General features: G+C 37.7%; 1 protein-coding gene across 1 annotated transcript; it reads left to right on the forward strand.

The window, feature by feature from the left end:
• Nucleotides 1–1,692: 1,692 nt before the first annotated feature.
• On the forward strand, nucleotides 1,693–18,307 carry COG2 (component of oligomeric golgi complex 2). The gene is made up of 9 exons (XM_009573007.1): nucleotides 1,693–1,853; nucleotides 5,115–5,176; nucleotides 6,419–6,570; nucleotides 7,990–8,190; nucleotides 9,025–9,097; nucleotides 10,302–10,444; nucleotides 12,751–12,890; nucleotides 16,094–16,274; nucleotides 17,877–18,307. The coding sequence occupies exons 1-9, from the start codon at nucleotides 1,693–1,695 to the stop codon at nucleotides 17,976–17,978; spliced, it is 1,215 nt and encodes a 404-aa protein (XP_009571302.1). The 3' UTR covers nucleotides 17,979–18,307.
• Nucleotides 18,308–19,892: the final 1,585 nt, after the last annotated feature.

The raw sequence follows: 19,892 nt of genomic DNA on the forward strand, positions 1-19,892 counted from the left end.
CACAGGCCCACTTCTTGAGCTTGTCCAGGACCTTCTGGGTGGCATCCCATTCCTCAGGCATGTCAACTGCACCACTCAACTTGGTGTTGTCCGTAGACTTGCTGAGCGTGAACTTGATCCCACTGTCTATGTCATTAATGAAGATACTAAACAGTACTGGTCCCAATACAGACCCCTGAGGGACACCACTTGTCACTGATCTCCATCTGGACATGGAGTCATTGACCACTACCCTCTGGATGTGACCGATCCAACCAATTCCTTATCCACTGAACAGTCCATCAAATCCGTATCTCTCCAGTCTAGAGAGAAGGATGTTGTGGGGGACCATGACAAAGGCCTTACAGAAGTCCAGATAGATGACATCCATAGCTTTTCTCTGTCCACTGATGTAGTCACTCCATCATAGAAGGCCACTAGGTTGGTCAGGCAGGACTTGCCCTTGGTGAAGCCATGCTGGCTGTCTCAAATCACCTCCCAGTGCATGTCCTGTGGTAGCAGCAGGGTTTCTGAGAGCAGAACCTGTAAGCAGCGACTCAGGGGCTTCTCCTGAGAATGTTTTACAGCTTCGTAAGAGGCAAAATTGCATCACTGACATAGTGCGCTGGATTGTGGTAAAAGCTTTGCTGCTACAGCCCTGCTGCTGCTCTTACTGCAATGAAGTCAGAAGCACTGAGACATTTAGTCAGGCTTATTTCATTAATTCATCAGTGGCTTAATGAGCATGTATGATAGGTTTTATGGCTGTTTTCTGGGTTTTTTTTATAGAAGAAACTTGTATGTAAGCCAAACTGTTTTTCATTGCAGAGAGGTAGATTTTACTGTAGCTGTATTTTGATTTTGAAATTGATTTTAAATTGATTTACATAACCTTTGTGTTCTGTTTTGTGTGAAACAGCAAGGTCTGTTTTGTGTGAAATAACACTTTTATGCACTGTTTTGCTTCTGGTTTTCACTTAAATGTTTGGCTTTCTGCTTTGTATATGATTTAATTTGTTAGTTCATTATTTTCAGGGTGTTAATAAGTTACTGTTGAGAGTAAGCCCACAGTGCATTTGAGGATTAGTGTAATTTCTTTTTGCTTGCAACTGACTTAATACTATTTGTGAACATCTTATTAGAAGTATACACTGGATAAAGTTAGTTTATCTGAAATTGTTTGAAGTTCTGCAAATATTTGGTATTTGCAAAATGTATTTTTAGGGAAACAGTTCTAGAAATTCCTATTATACAGGTCCTAAAAACAGAAAAAATATCATGCTTTCATTCTCGTGTGTGTTTGGTTATGTGTACTTCTGGGTTTTGTTCCTGATTATTTCTATTTGTTGTATCCCTTTATCTCCTGTGACTGATTCTGTTCTTAGTACTGTGCAGCACTGTTGTTCCACCCCAGTGATTCGGCTCAGAAATACTGATGCATCTCTCTGATCAGTTCTGCTTGTTCAGGGTACTTGGACAACTTTTAGAAGCTTTTTAGAAGTGTCCTGCACTAGGTTTTCTTATCACAGAATAACACCTACTAGTTAATTTGTTCTAGTTTCACTGCAATCCAGAATTTTAGCCTTGTATTCTTAGGTGATGGGGGCAGTGTCAGTCCATTCTGAACCTCGAGCTTAACTGTAGTATGGTACAAGAGTTCTGCTGAATGGGTGGTGGCCTTCCTTGTTTGCTGGGACTCTGTGTGTGATCAGAATGCTCTTTCTCTTTCTGCAGAAGTACACTACTAGTATGGATTTTGTACGGAAATTTGAACGACAGTGTGGCTCCCAGGCCAGCGTGAAACGGTTAAGATCTCATCCCTCTTACCACAGCTTTAACAACAAATGGAATTTGCCTGTATATTTTCAAATAAGGTTAGTGTGTGTTTTTTTGTTCACTCTTTCAAAAGTAGAGTTCAGTCACAGCAAGATGATCTGGCTTAGGGTCAGATCTCCTCATTGTTCAAAGTTTCACTTGCCAACAAATCATAGTAGAAGTCAAACTAAGAATTTAATTACTAAGTCAAGTAACTGTTTAATATATCTTTCACCAATTTAGCAAAATCACAGCCAGCTACTCTTCAATATGTACTGTGGTGTTGTTACACTGAATTTGATATACTACTCATAAGACTTTCAGGAACAGATCTAGATAAGTCTTGAAATCTTGTTTCACATTCTTTTTCTCCAGTGTTCCTGGAACTAAACTTTATGTTGAAGGATGCTACTTGTGCAAATCCAGAGGAATACTTACTATGAGGGAAGAAGTTTTTCTTCTTAGAAATACAGAATTAAAGGACTTGACAACTTGTAGCTTTTCCAGATCTAGCCATGTTTCTGACATCCTTTTTGTCTCACAGGATGTACTCTGTAAAGTGCTGGGTCTTGTAGCATTGCCTTCCCAAAGATTGCCCTACTATTCCCTTTTCCTGAGGAGCTAAGTAATAAGTTTTAGCTTACTTTTCCAGGAGGTCGGATGTACCTGTAGTATGACCTTTTACAGATCTTGCAGCTAGAAGACAGCAGAGACACCCAAGAAAGCACCATTTTAATTCTAGTAATCCTAGAATCTTAATGAACAAAATAGAATGTAAAACCATATTTTTAGAAAGTGTAGTCTACACATCTGATTTTAGGGCTGGATAGCAAGCCTCCAGGCAAGAAAGAGAACCATTGATGAAGTCTGCTATGACCTAAGTGCGCTGTGTGTGATCGCTCTTGATCCAAAACCTTCTGAGAGTCTCTTAAAAAAAAAAAAAACAAACAAAAACGGCGGGGTGTGTGTAGAATTCCCAAAAGAGAGGGGAGATAAATTGATATTTATTTTTAACCTGGATCACTTTAATGGCCTTTTTTATTGCATGGTTCTATAACTGGCAATAATAGTACAACCATAGCCACATTTATACAGTTTCTTTAATCCAGGATAAATCTGCGTTGCTCCTGAAAAATTCCATCCAGGGATCTTATGAGTGCTGGAGCTAATATAAGACAAGTGACAGGAGCATGGGGCTGGGAGCAGGGTGTTAGTGTTTTGGTGGTTCACTGTGTTTTGTAAAATGGTAGCCCCAGCCTCTGACATCCTGGTTTGGTTTTTTGCTTGTACATCTGTTTCTGCAGCTGTGTAGTGAACTGATATGAGGATCTGTTACCCTGGGCAAAAAAAAAAAGGCTGACATTCAACTCCAATTTCCCCAAAGCACTTAACTGTACAAATACTCGTGCTGGCCCAAGGGAAAGGGCAGGAGTACTCACTACAGTAGCAGTGCTGAGTGCACAGACTAAAAGTGTCCATGGAACTGTAGCCATTATGAACCTTTTAACAGATGTATATCATTAATAGGCCAGTGAGTCTGCCCCTTTTGTTTGCATGTGCAACTTTTCTAATAACTGACCACTTGATCAAACATTGATACTCTTGCTAATAAAATTGAAATGGAGCTTCAGCATATTCTTTCTGTTCAAAAATGTTCTTTCCTATTAGGTTATTTTGAGCTCTGACTGATTAAAAAAACTTTTTAAAAAATCATTTTCCTTTAGTCCAAGATTACTGTAAATCTAAATAGTGCACTATTTCGATAAATGGTTGGATAACAGCAGATGGTTCATCTTTCACCATATTATTCCTATATATTGGAATAATCTGATAACTTTCGGAAGTGCCCATGAATTCTTCAGTGCACGACTGTAAAAATAATGCAACATATTCATTATATATATGAGAAGCTTTTTCTTTGATGTATGTTAATATCCTTAAGTCATACAGGATTTTTATTGAAGTATTATCTCACACTATGGCATTTATAGTTAAGATTGTGGGGTTTTTTTTTTTCTTTTTTTCAATTACAGAAATTACCCAGAACAATCAGCCCTCACTAAAGCCTTTACAAATGATCCTTTGAGGAACAGATAGATGTACAGGCATTTTTTCTGTAGCAGTGCTGGCATAAACAGCCCCAGTAACTCTTTCCACAATTATGTCAGTACAACTGATTGTGGAACTGTAGTGAACCCCACATTGGGGAAATTTTTTTCCTATGTAAGAAGCATTCAGCAAAAATTATGTCATTGTTAAAAATCTGATTCCATTCTCTAATCCTTTTCACTGTAAGACTTAAAGACACTGCTTTGTCAGTAGAAGTGGTGCATAGGCAGGAGTGAGGTTTCGAAGCCATTTCACAGATATTTCTAAAATACGTTTAGTTGCTAAACATGCATCTAGACCATTAGGAGTTTGAACAAGAAAAGCTAGGTGAGCCCCTGTTCTGATTTGGAAATGACAGTTCAGAGGCTTTAAGGGGAGTCCTACAGGTTCGTAATCAGTAAGTTTGATAGAAAGGCTTACAGAATTACTATGGTGCCGTAAAAGCAGGGGAAACCAATGACAACAGATCTTTCTGTAGGGGAGCTTAAAATGATAGCTTTGTTTCAGCATTTAGAGGAAAAACCTGGTTAAAGAAGAATTTTGTGCAGCTCTTGCTTGACAATTTTTAGATGAGGGAAATGTTATGTTGTTTATCCAATATGCTTTAAATATGAGAGGTTTTAATATTAACTTTGCTGTTATACCTAAAAAATTGGGGAGGCGGGATTTTTTTTGCTTTTTTGAAGGGTGAATTTTTAAAAAAAGGGGGTCAAGGCATCCTGTGAGGAACTATTGATTTCTATCAGGTACAGAATTGTTTGCAGAACCTTATGCCACTGTTCATTAACAAACATGTAGAAAGCTGAAGGCTCCAGTGTCACATGACATATCTGAAGGTCAGCTAAAGCAAGTATGAGACAATGTGTTCACTTTTAGTTTAAAAACAGTAACAAATTTCACTCCTCAAAAAAGCTGAGGACTTGACACTCTGTGAGCTATCATTTTGATAATGTTTGCAACCATGACTTTAATAATTTCCCAAAGTATAAGTTTTGTATCTGCCCGTACAATGTCAAAGGTTCTCTTTCAAGTGTTTGAATGTTGGTCTGGTTTATATCCCAATTTATGTTCGGCAAAAATAACCCCACGTTTAAAATCTGTCTATGTGCATTGATAGCACATTGAAATAATATTGAAGTAAACATTGAAAAAATGTTTAGGCATTTAAGCAATTGTTGAATTGTAATATTAAAAACTTTTCTGTCTTTCAGATTCAGAGAAATAGCAGGGGCCTTAGAAGAAGCACTTTCAGATACACTAGAGGAAGCACCAGGTAAACTTTTATTGCAAGAAATAATTTCTCTATTGTGAAGGAATCAGTGGTATAAGTAGCAGTGGTTACTGTCTGTCTATTGAATATTTAGTAACATGCATCCTGCGGGTTCGCATGAGCTTTCTGTTTTCTGATGAACTGATTAAAGAGTATAATACATTTTTATGGAGAAGGCAATATGAGAGTACTGTTCAGTGATCACTTTACTTACTAAAAAACCCCTTTTGGCAGCAGCCATTAACATATTTGTGGAACTATCAGTGCAAGAAGGAACTAAATTGGCATTTGGCATCCTCTAAGTGACAACCAAAAGGCTATGCTGTGTTGTTGGGGCATATTTTTCTTAATTGTTCTAGGGCTATATAGAGGCGAAAATGACTATCTGTTGGCAGCATTTAGGCTTGCTATGGTTTATAGCAAGTGTTGGTGTCTGCTCCAAAAACATACATTGATTTATGAGCAGATGAGGAGGTATGCATGGGAAGGATTAGAGTGGAAGGGAAAACCTGGTATATTCATTAAAAGTATATTGCAATCAGAAAAACTTACTTCAGTTAACAGAGCAACATAAATATATGTGTGTGTGTATATACGCACACGTGCTCTCTGAAGAGAGCAGGATTAAAAAATCCTAATGGAGACGAAATGCATAAATCCTGCCACTTCAAGGCATTTGCCTGGAACTTGCAGACGCATTCCTTAGCTCTCTAATTGTATGCTATAAAATGTTAGTGCATGAACTGCTTTAAAAGTATTTGGTTTAAATATGGATATTCCTACTGTGTTTTAAATAAATATTTCTAGCAGATATCTCAGATGTAACTGTGACAGGAGCAGTAGTTTAGTGCTAAGGGAGTATCACTGTTACAGCTGGCAAGCATGTGTAATATAACTTCCTCATATGGCAGCCAAAAATTATCCTGGAAATGTTATCTCCTGAAGTGGATTATTTGGCCAAGCTGTTCCTGCCTTTGTTGCAGGGAAATTTGCATTTGTTGCTTTTGCCTGCACAGCTACAGCAAGACTTAGTGGAATTTGAAATCTAAAGCAGTGAGGAGCTAATATTTTAAGAGTTCGTTTCAGACAATGCTTAATAAATCCGCTTTGCTATCTTTGTGATTGTGTCTCTTTGGAAGACTTTTTTTTTTTTTTTTTTAAATCTCGGCTAATGAAGTTACACTGATGTTACATCTTTTAAAAATGTGCTTAGGAACTTGGTCTTTGTTGCCTGATTGTTTCTAGCTGGCAGCTCATACTGTCTTTTGGCCACTCACATGGTCTGGATGAGTCTTCTGAAGTGCTGGTCAGATCAAATGTTTTTACCATTATTAGCACACCGTCTGTGGAAACTTAGTCTGCAAATTTTGGCACGCTACTCTGTGTTCATTGGTGAGGTAAGAGAACAGCATGCTTATGGGTTTGGTGGTTGGGTATGTCCATCAATAAGAGACCTTTTGAAACAAAGTATGTGACATCTTTTTAAGCGCTTTTTTCCTGAACTTAGCATTCTGTAACAAGAACACTTTCAACCAGTTCATGAGTTTGTTTTATAAAAAGTATCACTGCAAATTATGTTATTAACCACAAATATCAGTGCTGCTGCAGTATTGCTGTCTGATGGTTGCCAAGGCTGTACTTCCATGTACGCTTAAGGCTGCCTCTGCCACTGAAAGAAGTAGCCACAATCTTTTGGTTTTCTTGTTTGTGTAAGCGTTTACTTGTTGATACAGTGAACGAGGTTATGAAACCAAGCCAGGTGAAAACTAACCCTGCAAAAAAAAAAGGGGGAAGTTAATCCTGATCAGTTGCTCAGTTTTGAGACTGTAAAACTGGAAGCTTCATGGGCGATTGACTCAACATTAATTATTCCCTGCTTCTGAGCAGGAGAGGTTGTACTTTGCTCTTCTACTCCCTGCTCCCAGCCATAGAAGTTTCGCCCTGTTTCTTGTGTCATAGAAAGACAGCATGATAGAATAATTGGGATTTAAAGGGACTTCTGGAGGTCATTTGGTCCCAATTCCTACTCAAAACAGGGCCAGCTTAGATAAGGTTGCGCAGAGCCTTTTCAAGTTGAATTTTGAGTATATCCAAAGATGGTGATTTCACGCCTCTCTGGGAACCCTGGTCCAATGACTGACCACTTTTTCTCATATTTGATCAGAATTTCCCTTGCATGTCCATTGACTCTTACTTTGTCGCTGTACCTCAAGGAAAAGTCTGATTCCATCTTCGCTATACTTGCCCCTTAGGTAGTTGAAGACAGCAGGAAGATCTCCCTTTATAATTTTCTTAAGTCTCACTGACTCAGTTCTCTTAGCTAAATTGGCTCATGATCAGTACTGATAAGTACCAGAGTTAAAACAGAATAGTTGAGTGAAGCACATGCCTGACAGCAGAGGGCTTGAAGAGGTGGGAGAAAGGGGTTTTTTGACAGCAGTGAGTGGTTGTGATTTTTTGTATTCCAGCATATGAAAATAAACTGTATTTCTGCAAAGCAGGTAATGATCAAATTTTTGGTCTTGCTCATTCCTCCAGTGCAGTAGTTCATTTGAACATCACACAGGTGAAAATTGCTGTAGGACTGGACTGCCCTCTACTATAGTGACAGATTTGCTCCAAATCATCCAACTCCTCAGTGCACCAAAAAATGTTTGAAAAAACTTTTTTTAACATAATTTAGGAATGCTAATATCCCTTGTAAGTGTGGCATTGTAATGCTAAGAATTTACAAATCCTTTATATACTGTTTCTGTTTGTCCAACTTTAACTGCCTTCACTATTGCTAGGGTTCATATCTCAATTTGATGTTTCAGGTTTCTGTAAGGCCCATTTCCAGTGAGAATATGAAGGAGGGCAAAAAATCTGTGCCAGTTGGTAGAAAGGAATCTTCTATAAGCCTCAACCCTAGTGAGGACCAAGGGAACGGATCTTCTCTAGAAAGTCAGCCATTGCCTTCTATATCTAGTACTCAGTTGATATATGTTGCTGCAGATCTGGACAAACTCCAGGATCAGGTTTGTGCTTGTTACTTTACTTACAAAAGAGTCTTCGTTGATCTACATGCCAGTATTGTTTGGCATCTTGTTAAGGACATTAAATAGTTTAAAATAATGTACCATAAAGCTATTTTTTTATTTTAAATGCTAAAACTGGAGTAGTCTGATGTAGAAAATATCACCTGAAATAAATGGTCTTCTCTGTGCTTATTTGGAGTGGCAGATTACAGAGAAACCACTTCAGGTATTTAAACACTTTTTATCAGTAGCTGCTGGACTTAACCCCTAAAATAATATGTTTCTGCTCATTTTTGGTGCAAAGTGTCACTGTGCCAGAGTCTTACCTTTGCTAGTAAAATCTCTGTGGCAGCTTGGAGTGTGGTGCAATATTCAGCTTTAGTATTATGTTCTCTTTTAGATGTTTATTGGTTTTAGTCTTTGAGGTTGAAAAAGGTTTTATCATCATGATTATACTTTATTAATGATCCAGAATCTTGAAAAGAGATGTATGGTATTAGTTTTCTACCAGTAGGGATGACTTCTGTGTATTTTTGGTCAATAAGGCTGAAATTCCTGTAATTTGTGAAGTTGTAAGTTGCATCTGGGTTGGTAATATTTTGTTAATTCTAAATGATTTCCTCTGAGGACAATAATAGGGTAGGGGATTTAGTGCATAGGCCTTAATTCTCATGAATATTGTATTCTTCTAGTACTGGTTTCCCATAAATGCAGTAAAAATATAGAAAAGATTGAAGGTGTCTTTTGGTGCACTTGAAACTTACAGAATGTAGAAGAAGTAATTAAAATATGTTTATAACACGACTGTATCTCTTTTGGTTTTTTTTTGTTCAGATTCCTGACATCTTAGAAGTGATTAAACCAAAACTTGAAATGATTGGCTTCAAGAACATATCTTGTATTGCAGGTAAAGCTGAGAGGCTGAATTCAGTCTCTTTGCCCTTTCTCCCAAACTTTTTTTTGGTTTCTGCCAACCAAACAAAATCAGCTTTTACACATAGTTTCATTATTTACAATGAAAAATTTGAAAATACTAACATTTTTATTACTTAATTAAGGTTGCTTTAGGTTTAAATTGTTAAATAGAAACTATCTGGAACAGACATGTTGAGTCTGGAAAACGTTTGATTAAAATTGAGTGAGTCTGAAGTGCTTTGGGTTTTGGGGGGGGCGGGGTTGTGGCTCTTTTTTTTTTTCTTTTTTTTTGGAAGGAACTTGTCATTGTCCAGTAATTAGTAGGATGCTTCTCCAGGGAATGGGGGACCTTAGACTGGAAGATTCATATCATATCTTTAAACTCCTACTTGTAAAGAAAATGGGGAAGAAGTAGGGAGAGGCTTTCCATTATCCAGTTGAAACTAAAATATTTTTCTAAAAAGATTTTTCTCTCTCTGACCTGATGAATCATGTAAGGAGGAGAGTTATGAAAGTTTCATAGTTAAATACCTTAACTTCAGAGGACAGAAGCAATTAAATATTTTAGCCTCTTTTTTTCTGTGGTGTTTTTTTTTTTTTAATCTGATCATTCTTTATGTGAAACGTGGAGTCTTAATTTTAATTTAGTAATTCAAGCCAGACATGTGGCTGGATGAATGAACTAGTCCCTGTCTTCAAGTATAGCCAGAAGTTCTGCGCTGTGAATTCCACTTAAATCTGTAAATCAGGATTATTGGTAGATGTCCAAGTCCATAAGAGAGGTAGGAGCTTGTGCACGTCCCCCACTCAGTAGATGGTCTGTCATCAATCACAACTTTGAGTTGAGCATGTTCCAGTCAATCCATAGGGAATTTAGGTACTGTGAGAAAGAATTTCACAACCACAGTTTCCTTGGTAGGTCGGAGCCTTTTGATTCAAGCCCCTTGATACATTGGTAATACTGAAAAAACTGTGAACCCAGAGAATGTTACTTTAGCCCTTTTTTCTTTCCTTCCCTTGTTACTGGTGATGTTTTATAAATGGCTGGTGTGTATTTATTTAGTAAGCATCCTGTATTTGACACCAGCAGCCACCTAGGATAGTGAGTGAGATTGGGATGATGGGGCGTTCACATAATTTATATTGTGATTGGGCAGGGTAGCTCAGTTTAAACTTTAGTATTTTTACTTCAATAGGAGCCTTGGAAGACTCAAAGACTGCTTTATCAGCCTGTGTGCCTACCTTGAATAACAGGATTATCCAGGACCTCAGTGAGTCCTCCTTCGCTTACCTGAAGAGTGCACTGGAAGTTCCAAGACTATATAGGAGAACCAATAAGGTCAGTGCTGGTTGCAGATGAAAAAAAAGAAAATCTCAGAAAGGCCTATGCTTAGAATGTTAACTGGGCAGTACATTTATGAGTCCTTCAGGCCTGTCCATATCTGCTTGACGGTCAAGAGCCCTATTAAATACCTTGAGATAATTTAATGATTTACTGTTTACCTCATTGCAAAGGAAAAAAAAATGGTATTTTCAAAATTTTACGTAGGGTAACAATGATGAGGGCACAGGCCTGAGATAGAAGGAAGGGCAAGGAGTAGAACTGTTGACATGCAAAAGAAAAAGGGTTAATGAGAATAAATGTGTTTCCCTCATGTCATGGCATATATCATAAGATGCAGTGCTCCTGAGAGGCAGACTTCTTTTGGGAGAACGACACTTCTGCCTGCTATGTCAAGAAACTTCTTCCCAGTGAGCTAACTGCTTGGATTTGATTCAAGAAGCCTCTTGCACAGAAGGAACAAGATGGGAATGGCTAAAAAGAGTAATTTGTTGAGAAACTAATAAAAAGTAATGGTGAAATACAGTACAAAACCGGTGTCTGATCTTGGCTTGTTCTACTACTGTGACTTGCCTTTGCCAATCTCTCTGCACAGTTGTGTTGGTAGTTAGCTTGGTATCATTCAGGCAATACAGAAAAATTAGAGTAACAGGAACCACAAACTTGCCTAATTTGAACACAGAAGGCAGGCTGAAATGTGCAAGGCCACAGTTCTTTCCCATTCACCCCTCTCCCCTTGTTCTCTCTTCCTACTTGTTTGTGGGGTATTTTTGGTTGGGGGTGGGGGGAGGGTTGCCTTGGCTCACCAAAATCAAAAGCACTTTCCTGGCTATCACGAAGAAACTGTGCTGCCACCAGCAATGCTGTACTTTTTCAATGGCTCAGTGGAAAAAATCAGAGCTGTTAAGTCTACTTCTTTCAAGGATATTAAATTTTTTTGGGGTGGTAAACATTTAGGGCAAGCCAGAAGAGAAATTATTCCTAAGGGAGTAGTTTATTACTTCAGTTTATTACTAGGGTTTCTCACTGTCTTAGTTTTAAGGACATACTTAATCAGAAATGGTATTTAAAAAGAAGAAACAACCTCAAGGCTAATAAATTCATCTATATAGTGACTAGATTGTTCTGTCTTTAGCAGAGAATATTTTTACTTAGAGTAGAACAAAGTATATAAGTCCAAGGAGGGTGAAACTGTGCACTGCTTAGCTCAGTTATCTGAAAGCAAACTCTGCACAGTGATTTAGTGGGCTGCCATCATCTCTCAGTTGTCCACAGGATGTTTAAGCAGATGGTGGGCTAACTGTGCCGAAACAAAGACACAGGACCTATCCACCTTCAGTTCAGTCAAGTTGCTAGCTTAAGCTCTATGCTCCATGAGTGTGACTGCACTGCTCTCTTGGCCATCAGTCTAACTGGCTTTATGTGATGTAAAGCCTCAGCTGATAAACAGGAGTGAGACGACTTGGGTAGAGAAAGTACGTTATTACAGTCATGTTAAGTTCTGGCAACTCTAATTTTACTGTGTTCTAATAGTTTGATTTTTCAGCAGAATTCAGAATTTGGCATGAGGATAGTCTTTGCAGGAATCAGATGTGCAAAGACTGTTGCTTGGCCAAGTTCTAAAATTTGGAACTCTAAGAGGTTAATGAAGTGTTTCAGGTGTCAGGGATTTTGTGTACCCTGGATATGTTCTGTTGCTTTGCAATGCATGAGGTTCACCCAAGCTATGTGTGAATCATCCCTGGAGAGATGAAGCATTCTGCCACCAAAACTAGCTGAGAAGAAGATAGTGAGGGCATATTAGTTATCCCAAAAGCATTCTTCTGGAAAATATACTGAGGGAGCAGGATGGTATGAGAACAGAAGGAGCAATGTCTTCAGTTTAGTGAAGTATAGTACGAAATAGTAGGTATTTTAACAAAGGTATTATAGGCTGTTGTGGACACTGAGCCTGCTCAGTCTCATTTCAGCTCTGAAATCAGCATGAGCAGAAAGTGCATTCAGGATCATGCCCTGATAATAGGAGTGGCATCTCTCAAAAAGCTTTGGTCATTTTGAACCGTGTTCTATATTATATCACATTGTATAACACTACTGAATTATTTTGTGATGGTGTCTTTCCTGTGTATGATGACCTCTTCACTGATATGTCGTGAATGGAGTATGTATCTATTTGCTGGTGTATGTATCTATTTGCTGTACAGGCTTAGCATTTTATATATGTGCTATAATTCGGTGTTGATGCTTTTAGTAAGTAAATTACTGGTTCTTTTTCCCCACCTTGTTTCTCTGTCATCTATCAGGAGGTGCCAACTAAAGCTTCACCTTATGTTGACAGTGCTCTTAAGCCCTTCTACCGACTGCAGAACGAATACAAGGATATATTGAAGCAGCCCATGATTCATCAGTGGTTGGAAGGTGCCCTCTCTGAAAGCACACAGAAGTAAGAGAACAATACAGAGCATTCTTTGCATTAATTAAAAATTCCAGTGTTCACTGAATTGGGCACAGGAAAAAACCAAAACACTATGAATTAACACAACTAAAGAAAACAAGAATATACCCTCTTTTGGCAGGGTATGTTTCTTCAGATTTATTCTGGTGTTGTGTATTCAGCAGATGAAAAGCAGGGCAGGGAATCCAGAGACCTGACTTCTGCTCAGATCTGTGCAAACCGTGGCGTTGTGGATAGGGCATTTGAAAAGTTGTTCAGCTCTAGTAATGCAACAGAGAACTAAAAACTTGCATTTTGTCTCAGAATTGATGTAAGACCTTAACCTCATGTTATTTTCAGTGAGCAATGGTTGAGTTTTCAAGAAACTTGAGTTCTATTTTCCTTTGACTTTTTTAATGTATGTAATGATTATCCAGCTTTAGTGGTTTAAAAAAAAAACCCCACACCTTCGGATTTTTTTAGCTCTTGAAGAGCTAGCTGTTCACAGTTTAATAAGGCAGTCATAAAGCAATGCTTTCTTTAATAGATCTGTTTCCTAGTTAGCATCTTGAAGACTTATTGAGCATGAATATCCATCTGCATTAAGTTCCTTAATGGATTAATGGATTTTGTTTCTGTCTGTTTGTCTAATTCATACTGCTGTGGGATGTTGCATTACACATGTAAACTGTGTAACATGAGAAAGCAATACTTGCTTTTATTTGGAAGTTCTGCCAGATAATTTCACTGGCAGAATCCCCCTACTTCTTGCATTATGGACAATGTATTCCTTGTGTAAGCTGTAATTTTATATATCTCTGTAATCTTGCTTCAGACTAAAGAGTCCCTTTAGCCTATTTTGATGTTTCCTCTTTCCATTTTATAGCTGTTGTTTGCTGTTTTTCTTTGTCCTTTCTGGTCATAGGTGGTATGATCAGAAGAGTCCATGCAGGTTAAAGTGTGATGCTGGTGACTTCTGTCTGTTCTTACATGGTTTTCCTAATAATTCATAGCATATTGTCTTGTCTGTTGACTGCTGCTGAGCATTGGATTGATGTTCTCTGAGAATTACCCACATAATACTGAGGCTTTAAATTGTAGTCAGAACGTGAGTTCTTTCCTGCCCTTCGCCTCCTTATCCCTCCCTGCTGCTCCACTTCTGGCACCTCTCAGGTACTTATTAATGCCCAATGCATCTGCAGGACTTTGCAGTCACTTTTTTGGTTATTCAGAATAAGCTTAAAATTATAAGACAGTTTTGACACTGAAATATTCACTACTGTCCTTAAAATTATTCCTAAGTGTTTTGGACAGGGCTAAGCATAGATTGGTCTGGATTCCCCTGGTCACTTCCATTTTACAAAAAACTGCCTATTCAAGCTTGGTGTCTCTTCTTTTAACCAGCTATTAGTCCATAAAAAGAAGCTTACTCTTAACCCATAGCAGTTCTGTTTGTTTAAGTAACATTGCTGAAGGACTCCAAAGGTTTCTGGAATGTCAAGTCACATGCTTGTAGAGCTAAAATATCTTAGAGTGAATTCTTGTCTGTCTGTCTACCCCTCTGTGATTCCTAAGCCTTGCTCTTAAAGCTTCAGTGAATCTGGTGACACCACACAAAGTAGCTATTCTGTAGTTCCTTGGATCCATCCAGAGCTTTTTTTCCCCCCAAAAGCAGTTTCTCACTTTCCGTGTCAGCATTACCATACCAACTTAAGTGCTAGGTTAAACACAGTGGTAGTGGTTAAATACAGGGGTAGGTTTGGCAGGTTCATTTGTTAATTCTTTAGATCTTTCTGTTGAATTCTGGTTTTGTGATTTGTTGTTACTGTTTTTATCACTTTGTTTTAAAATGTCTTATCCTAACCAAACAAGAGAAGAGACAAAGAATTTCTTAAATGGAGTAATCTTGTCGTTTCTTCATTGAGAATGCAAAGGCAAGTAATTAATTTAATTTCCTGCTGTGACAATATCTTCTTGCATTCAAATGAGAAAAACAGAAAAGAGCATAAATTCTCGTTAAAAATCACTAAGGACTAAACTTGCTAAATGGCAGGTGAACTTCTAAGTACAGCAGAAGTAGGAAGCCTTCACAAGTGAGTGGGACTGGGAAATACCAAGATATGAAAAGAGAGCATGGTTGACTTTTATTGGTATACTTTTACTTTTTGCAGAATGGTATCTTGAAACAGTTTCCATGGCACTGGCAAGCACTTTTCCTTTAGACATTCCTATCTAATTATTTCTTAAAAAAGCTTGCCTGCTTTCTGTGGCCTCCCTGTTTAAAAGTAAGCATCGGGAAGATTCTTTCAACTTTCTTAATTCTTACAGTAATAGTTTCATCACTGTCACAGAGAGGCTCTTTGGAAGTTACAGATTTTAGAAAATTATAGAACATAGCTCAATCTGGTCACTTCACTTACGGATCCTCTAATTTCCCATTGTTGTTCTATTTTCTCCTCTTAGCTATTCTTAACAACTTGCTCTCCTGGGCATCTGTTAGTTAATTTATATGATATTATGCCCTTCCCATTTAGGCATGGGATTTCATGAAGGCTTTTTGAAATTTTGTTGATTAGTTGATTTGTTTACCTCGTTTGATGCTATGCTATCTTTAGTGTGGATTGCAGTATGTGGGAAGCAATGTTTTATTCCATCTATACCATTTCTAACTTGGTATTAGTGTTCAGACTTTCCCTGCCAACTTCCTGAGAGTCCTCTTTAGATCAGTTTCTTCATTTTAGAAATAGGCACTTCTGACTAGTGTACACTTCCATGCTCTCATATACATGTATGCTTCTAGAACTTGTCTAAAACTCTGTATTTTTTTGTCTGTCAGGCTGTTATTCTTGTCCTGTTTGTAAACGGAAATTTACTTAGCGCTCTATTGGTTGTAAATAGAGGCTGATTCAGGCTGTTTGAAATTGAGCAGTTGCATTCCTTGGTCTCTATTGAGTTCAAACATCTTGAGCCGGTCAAAAATGTTGTGATGAGGAGGCAGCTTCAGCATCTTCAGATTGACCTCTAGAACTAATGATGGAAATACTGATTAATTGATAATGATGGAAACATAAGTAGCTTCCTCTCAAGGAAAACAATTCCTCTCAGTCTTGTTCAGCATTTTTCTCAGGGCCAGTGATGTACTGATGTGTATGAAGTAGGCTTTTCTGTAAAAGTGTAATTTTCTTCTTTCTCATTAATCTTCCTTAATTTAGGTATTATGAAACTGTATCTGATGTGCTAAGTTCTGTTAAGAAAATGGAAGAGAGCCTAAAAAGGTTGAAGCAAGCCAGAAGAACTGCAACTTCAAACCCTGTTGGTACAAATGGGGGCATGAGTGATGACAACAAAATCCGACTGCAGCTGGCCCTAGACGTTGAGTATTTTGGAGAACAAGTAAGTTATGAGAAACAAGTTCGTTTACTCTTATTACTGGTTTTGGAAGGGAGTGAGATAGAGGAGGAAAGGGAAGCTTGACTTAGTTTTTTGGTCTTGAAAGCTTTGTTGGTGTGGTTTTGGTTTTGGGGGTTTTTGCTTTGTTTTTTCACAACTGTATAATGGAGGTGACTTGAGACCTTGGTGATTGTAGATACCACTTGAGCAATGCATGCTTTCCTGTCCTTTCTTATATGAATGCAAAGCTTGTATTTCTTACTATTCAAAATTCAAGTACTGCTTAGTGCTTAGAAGCACAAAGAAGAAACACTGTGTGGACAGATCAGAGGGCAGGGACCTTCCTTAGCTCTGATGGAAACATCTTTATGGCCCTGCTTTTGTTTACCTTCTCTCTGGATATTTCCAGCCTTGACTTACTGCATAGTCCAGGGTCTTTTCCCAAGGGCTTTGAAGATGTTAGCCTTATTTGTTGTGCTGCATAACTGTAAGTTCCTTTCAGTGCCAAATATGAAACCTTAAATAACAAAACAAATAAAAGAAGAAAATATTCCAGGAAGTGTGTGCAGTAGCTACATCAAATTGTATAAGCATACTGTTTTGTACTCATTTATTTCTGAAAACTATATACAGAAATAAACTTCCAAGTGCAAGTCCGTATCATTAGTTGCCAAGCAGTTGTCTTGTTTATGAGCAAATGCTGTTGATGCATTATAACAGGTATATGCCTGTGTGTGAGCAGATGCTTTTCTCATATCTGAGACTTATCACAAAGGAGGAAGATTTGGGTGGAAGTATGGAAATCTTACTAACAAGAACTATTATTTGTCTGGGGTGGGGCTTTTGTTCTTTTATTCCTATTATGTGCACTAACATCACTGCAATGTGAATTTAAGCTGAACTGGGATTGATTATGAATGATCTATGTAATGTACATGTGAACATAACAAAGAGTTCCAGCAGCAAACAGCTTTTCAGAATCATTTCATTATGGTTTTATTTAGATCCAGATTTTTCTTTTTCAGTGCACTCTTAGTTTTCTCGTGGCCGTATTTTTCTAATTGTCAGAGCAATAGATTTCCTGGGTAAGAAATGACTCGTAGCAACCTCTCTATTTGTAGAGTTGTTTTCATCCCCCAGGAAGTTCAAGGCTAGAACCATAGGCTCTTGCAGCCTATTGAAATGCTTTCCTCATCATGCTGTTGGCTGTTCTTGGATGTATTCATATTTATCTTTAAAGTTTTGCCCAAAAACCTCATCTGGGGTTTGAAAAAATTTCAGTTGAAATCAATGCATTAAAAACAAACTTACAGCCAAGCTTCTCTTTCTGACTGTTTCATTGGAAAACTTCCAGCTGGCGTTAGTTACAAGTTGCCTAGAAGATGGTTAAATATTTCCCTGCAAGACACTACATTAACTGGAAAGACTTAACTGAGCAAAGTTGGATACAATTGTTTTTATAGTGTGCACTATATGCAGTTGTGGTTTTTTTCCGCTCGTCAATGCAGGACAAAACATATGCTTTGCTAAATGTTTTAAGTAGAATAATTAATTAGCTTTTTTGATGTTTTAAAGAAAATTAATGTTTCTTCTGTGTCTTTTTAGATACGAAAGATGGGACTGGAAACAAGCAGCATAAAAAGCTTTTCAGCCCTTACAGAGCTGGTTCTAAGTGCCAAGGATCAGGCTACAGTGGAACAATCCTAGATATTTTTGAAAGCATGTGATTGAAGATAAACAATGTCCCTAAAAGAAAGAGTGAGAATTTAACTCTTTTTTATTTTACCAAATAAGTAGCAATGAAGTGCTTCCTAATGTATCTCGAGCAACGAATCAGTGTATCTTCTGTCAAGATAGGCTTGTTTCACGAAAAGACTGAGAATTTACCATAGTTTTCCATTATATGGAAAGCAATCAAAAATTCTACTGTAGAATAAAAGTGGAAGAAAATGGTTTTTTATTTTTGTTGTACATCTTAAAATGTAGAAGAATGAACTTACATGATGAAAATAATGTGTAATAAATTGTCTTCCTAACTTTTGATGTCCCTTACGTTTTTGAATCAAATGTATTCATTGATGGCTGTCAAAAGCTTTCAAGGAGACACTATTCCAGAAGAGCTGGAATAAAGAAAGTGCTCACAGGAATAGGAATCTGCTATTTCTTGTTACTGCTTTGCACTTACCTGCTTTCCCTCATCATGGGGTATGGTTAGCCCCTGGTTGGAGTTTGAATGTTTTCATTTTACTGATTTGGTTTTTTCATGGACCTTGTTGGTGAGAAGTTCTGCATAAAAAAAGCTCTTAAAGTACTTTAAATTTCAAAAATAATTTCTAGTATCAGTGTCTAACTTACTGGCTGTTACATTCGGGCTACCTGTTTTCCTTCAGACTAAACTCACTAAGCTAGAATTTATTCAAAGTTGGCATATTTCTGATTTGTATTATATTGTCTATTAGAATTCAGGGCAATATTTTGCCTGAATACATGTAGAATTCTTGTACCTTCAAACCGAGTTACTTCAGTACAAGGTGCATCTTTATGTAGCAGGAAATTTGAAAGTGTTATTAGGGTTTTAAATGATAGAAGGATTAACAAAGAGCTCTCTTGAATTTAGAGTGATTTGCCTATTGACACTTCTCTCTTATATGTGAGGGACAGGTAACAGTCTGGGGACATAGAGGGTGAATTTGAGCCATTCAAATGAGAGGACACGCTGTATGAGTGAAGGAAGGTTTTGTTTGTGGTTTTGTGGGGTTTTTTGTTTTGTTTTTTGGTGGGTTTTTTTTTTTCCCTGTGAAAATTTATCACTGGAATTCTAGTTCATGTTTATTAATTAAAAATACTCATTTCTTCCTAAAGCATTTAGAGAGCTTGGGTCTTAATGGGGGAGCTGAAGATGATGCAAATCTTCCAAGTACGTAGAGATACGGAGTTCGTAGCACATGGCTGTTATGTAGCATTGAAGTTGTAGTGAGCAAACTTTTCACAGCATTAAGGCTTTTATTGCTCACTGTTGGAGAATTTACCGTATTTTAGTTGAGAAGACACAACTATGTGATCACTGTGCTTTTGAAGCGATTAGGAGAGGTGATTATTATGACTTTTCTAAAATTAATTTTATGAAGGAGGGCAGTGGGGAAAGTACTGCTTAAAATTATGTTGGTTCTTCTTGGATTCAATCTGAGTAATGGAGTGCAGGATTTGGCTCTTCTAATTTGCTTAGCATCTCTCTGTTCATGGCAACATACACAATTGAGAGAGCATCCAAATCTATTGCTTGAAGAAAGAAACAGCAAAATGAACCAACCTGACGGATGTCAGATCTGTTTGTCTCATTCAGTGACGTGGAGATCCTCAGCCAGCCAAGGGCTTAAGTACACACAATCGAATGAACGTAACTCTTACTCCTTATGAACAAGAAGTTTGCTGTCTGTATTACGTTTTTCCAGGCTTCTGATTGATGAACCTAGAAAGCTTGGTCTCCCTGCACCTCTTCATTTGCTTTTATTAAGAGTCGGGAGTAGAGACATCTTGCTATCACTACCTACTGTTGTTTTCAACAATGTTTTCTTATTATAAAATGAATGTGTAAATTGTAGTCTGAGAATGAGATTGTAG

The sequence above is a fragment of the Fulmarus glacialis genome, unplaced genomic scaffold (genome assembly GCF_000690835.1).
Source record: "Fulmarus glacialis isolate BGI_N327 unplaced genomic scaffold, ASM69083v1 scaffold16132, whole genome shotgun sequence".
Classification (NCBI taxonomy): domain Eukaryota; kingdom Metazoa; phylum Chordata; class Aves; order Procellariiformes; family Procellariidae; genus Fulmarus; species Fulmarus glacialis.